Source organism: Fopius arisanus, unplaced genomic scaffold (assembly GCF_000806365.1).
Source record: "Fopius arisanus strain USDA-PBARC FA_bdor unplaced genomic scaffold, ASM80636v1 scaffold00017, whole genome shotgun sequence".
In the NCBI taxonomy this organism is placed as follows: domain Eukaryota; kingdom Metazoa; phylum Arthropoda; class Insecta; order Hymenoptera; family Braconidae; genus Fopius; species Fopius arisanus.
In genome coordinates this window covers 1,110,138-1,112,308 of record NW_011887756.1, presented here as the reverse complement: position 1 = coordinate 1,112,308, position 2,171 = coordinate 1,110,138, and the positions used below count along the sequence as shown (strand labels likewise).

General features: G+C 39.7%; 2 protein-coding genes across 2 annotated transcripts in view; one reads left to right on the top strand and one right to left on the bottom strand.

Moving 5' to 3' along the window:
• Nucleotides 1-55: 55 nt before the first annotated feature.
• On the top strand, nucleotides 56-2,165 carry LOC105263919 (uncharacterized). The gene has a single exon (XM_011300441.1). It carries the CDS (start codon nucleotides 87-89, stop codon nucleotides 1,614-1,616), a length of 1,530 nt encoding a protein of 509 aa, XP_011298743.1. The 5' UTR covers nucleotides 56-86; the 3' UTR covers nucleotides 1,617-2,165.
• LOC105263938 (hemocyte protein-glutamine gamma-glutamyltransferase) overlaps nucleotides 2,000-2,171 on the bottom strand; it is a gene marked incomplete in the record, with an annotated part of 10,084 nt that continues 9,912 nt past the window's right edge. Inside the window, 1 exon segment of the mRNA XM_011300470.1 lies at nucleotides 2,000-2,065. Coding sequence (XP_011298772.1) covers nucleotides 2,000-2,065 — 66 coding nt within the window.

Below are 2,171 nucleotides of genomic sequence, written 5' to 3'. Positions count from 1 at the left end.
AAATTAATATCTCTCCCATTTTTCTAAAATCCCAATAAAAACTGAAATCATCTCTTGTATTTGTTTGCTGTTGTCAATAATTTAAGATGGAGGATAAAAATCCAAGTGGAACCTGTGAACTGACAGATGATAGAGATGAAGAATATGATCGATTAGAATTCGAGACGATTGAACGCATTAATCGTGGTCTGAACAGTCTACGATACATCTCATCAACCGGTGACGAGAACAGTCTGGAACATCTCCTGGAATTATCGGAATTATCAGAATTTGAAAGTCCAGATGAAGACACTATAGAATTCGTCGAGTCATTCGTAACAGACCCAGGAGAACAAAAATTGCTAATCGAAGAGGACGACGACTTCCTGACGGAAATCGAGAATACAGGAGATGATAGTCTGAGTTGTTCCCAAAAGATAAATCCCCTCGAGGAAGTTAAAAAATCATCAGAAGCTCTATCAGCCATCGAAAGTGCCACCTCACACCATGAACACTCAGAAATCCAAAGTGAATCTTCACCAGGACAATCAAAATACTTCTTCTCCAATTTATTCAGCACCAGGAGAGACTCGACGTCATCATCTGCATCATCGTCCGATGGAAAAAAAACGTATCTCTCTCGTTTATTCAAACGTAAGAAGTCAGAGCCAGCGAGTCCAGTGTCGAACGATTCAATTCCATCATGCAACTCTGAAAATGACGTACAAGAAGTGGAATCATCTCATCTCACTGTTGCAGAACAATTGATCCAAGATACCGAAGCTCAGGGTCCAGCAGGAACTCCTCACTTAAGTTCATTAGCAAGAGTGGTTGGTCGTCCGATCCTGGCTTTTTCATCATCCATGTCCCTTCGTCATCGTGCTGGAAGAGATATGAAAGGTCCCCCTGTAAACATCCAATTCCATTCAGCCAGACCAGGAATGGCTACCGGTCACTGGACCCTTCTGGAGAATTGTGATCCAGAAGGAATTCCAGCGGTTCTTAATAATTGTCTTTTCAACGTCGTCTGCGCTCAAACATCACGAAAACCCTCCGACCTGCGTAAAGAGACAATCAGAGAGATGCGAAAGCACATGAGAAGTCTTGCCAGGAGGATTCAGGTGATGCTGGAGCGGGAGGAGTGTGAGGGACTTATCGTGTTAATCGGTGGAGCTTCTTATTCAGGAAGATCGACAGAAGATGCTAGAAGGGTCATCGATGATTCTCAATCGGGGAGATGTCACCCTGGGCATCAGCAGGGGCATCCTCGAGGACATGCTTCGTATCCAGGCGCCACTGGACAAACAGAAAGTGCGGAAAATTACTCGAGAAATGGATGGAAGACTGGGTTTCTCTCCAGACATGATCAAGATGATGTTGGGCATATGGCCCTGTCTACACGAGTAGCTCAAAGAGCTATGGGGTCTCTTAATCAAGGATCTGAGAGTCAGGCTGTGCATATAAGTCCTAGTGAATTGAGTGGATCTCTGCCACAAGCTGCAGAGTTTTCGAATGGCCAGCAGGGACCACCCAGACCAATTAAGCAATTGGTATTGGTACTTAGGCATCATGCGGGTCGGGCTAATGATCCTGATTACCAAGTTTTTGTTCATACCTTTTATCCTAAGGTGACGTGATCTGAAAGAAATAATTAAACTCTGGTTAATCTGAAGTTGATTTTGAGGCTCTCATTTTAACAGATATCGAGAGAATTTTAATTAAATTAATAAACATTTTTGACATTTTTTTTTAATTATTTTTTTAATTGGGAGATCTCACATTTTAATTACTGGAGTAAAAGTTACTGTGTAATTAAACGATTTCAACGCCAAATTTTGTTTGTAGTATAAATATTTTTGAAGAGAAAGTGCAGAATAAAAATAATTAAATAACTGTTACGTATTTTAACGATGCAAAGTATATAGGAGGAAACAGAATAGGTGACGATTTTTGGTTGATATATTCGAACGTTTTTCGATCCATTGATGAATTTTGGATTAAAATCGTTTAAGGCTAGTAATTACCAGACCAGTAATTGAAATAGAAAATTTATCTCAATCAAGAATTTTTTTCTGTAGCCAAATGTCTAGAAACGCAGATATAAAATATAAAATTTTGAGGAGGAATTCCTGTTAATATTTTGGGGAATGAACCATAAACATAGCAAATTCTGATTATTTTTTATACTAATT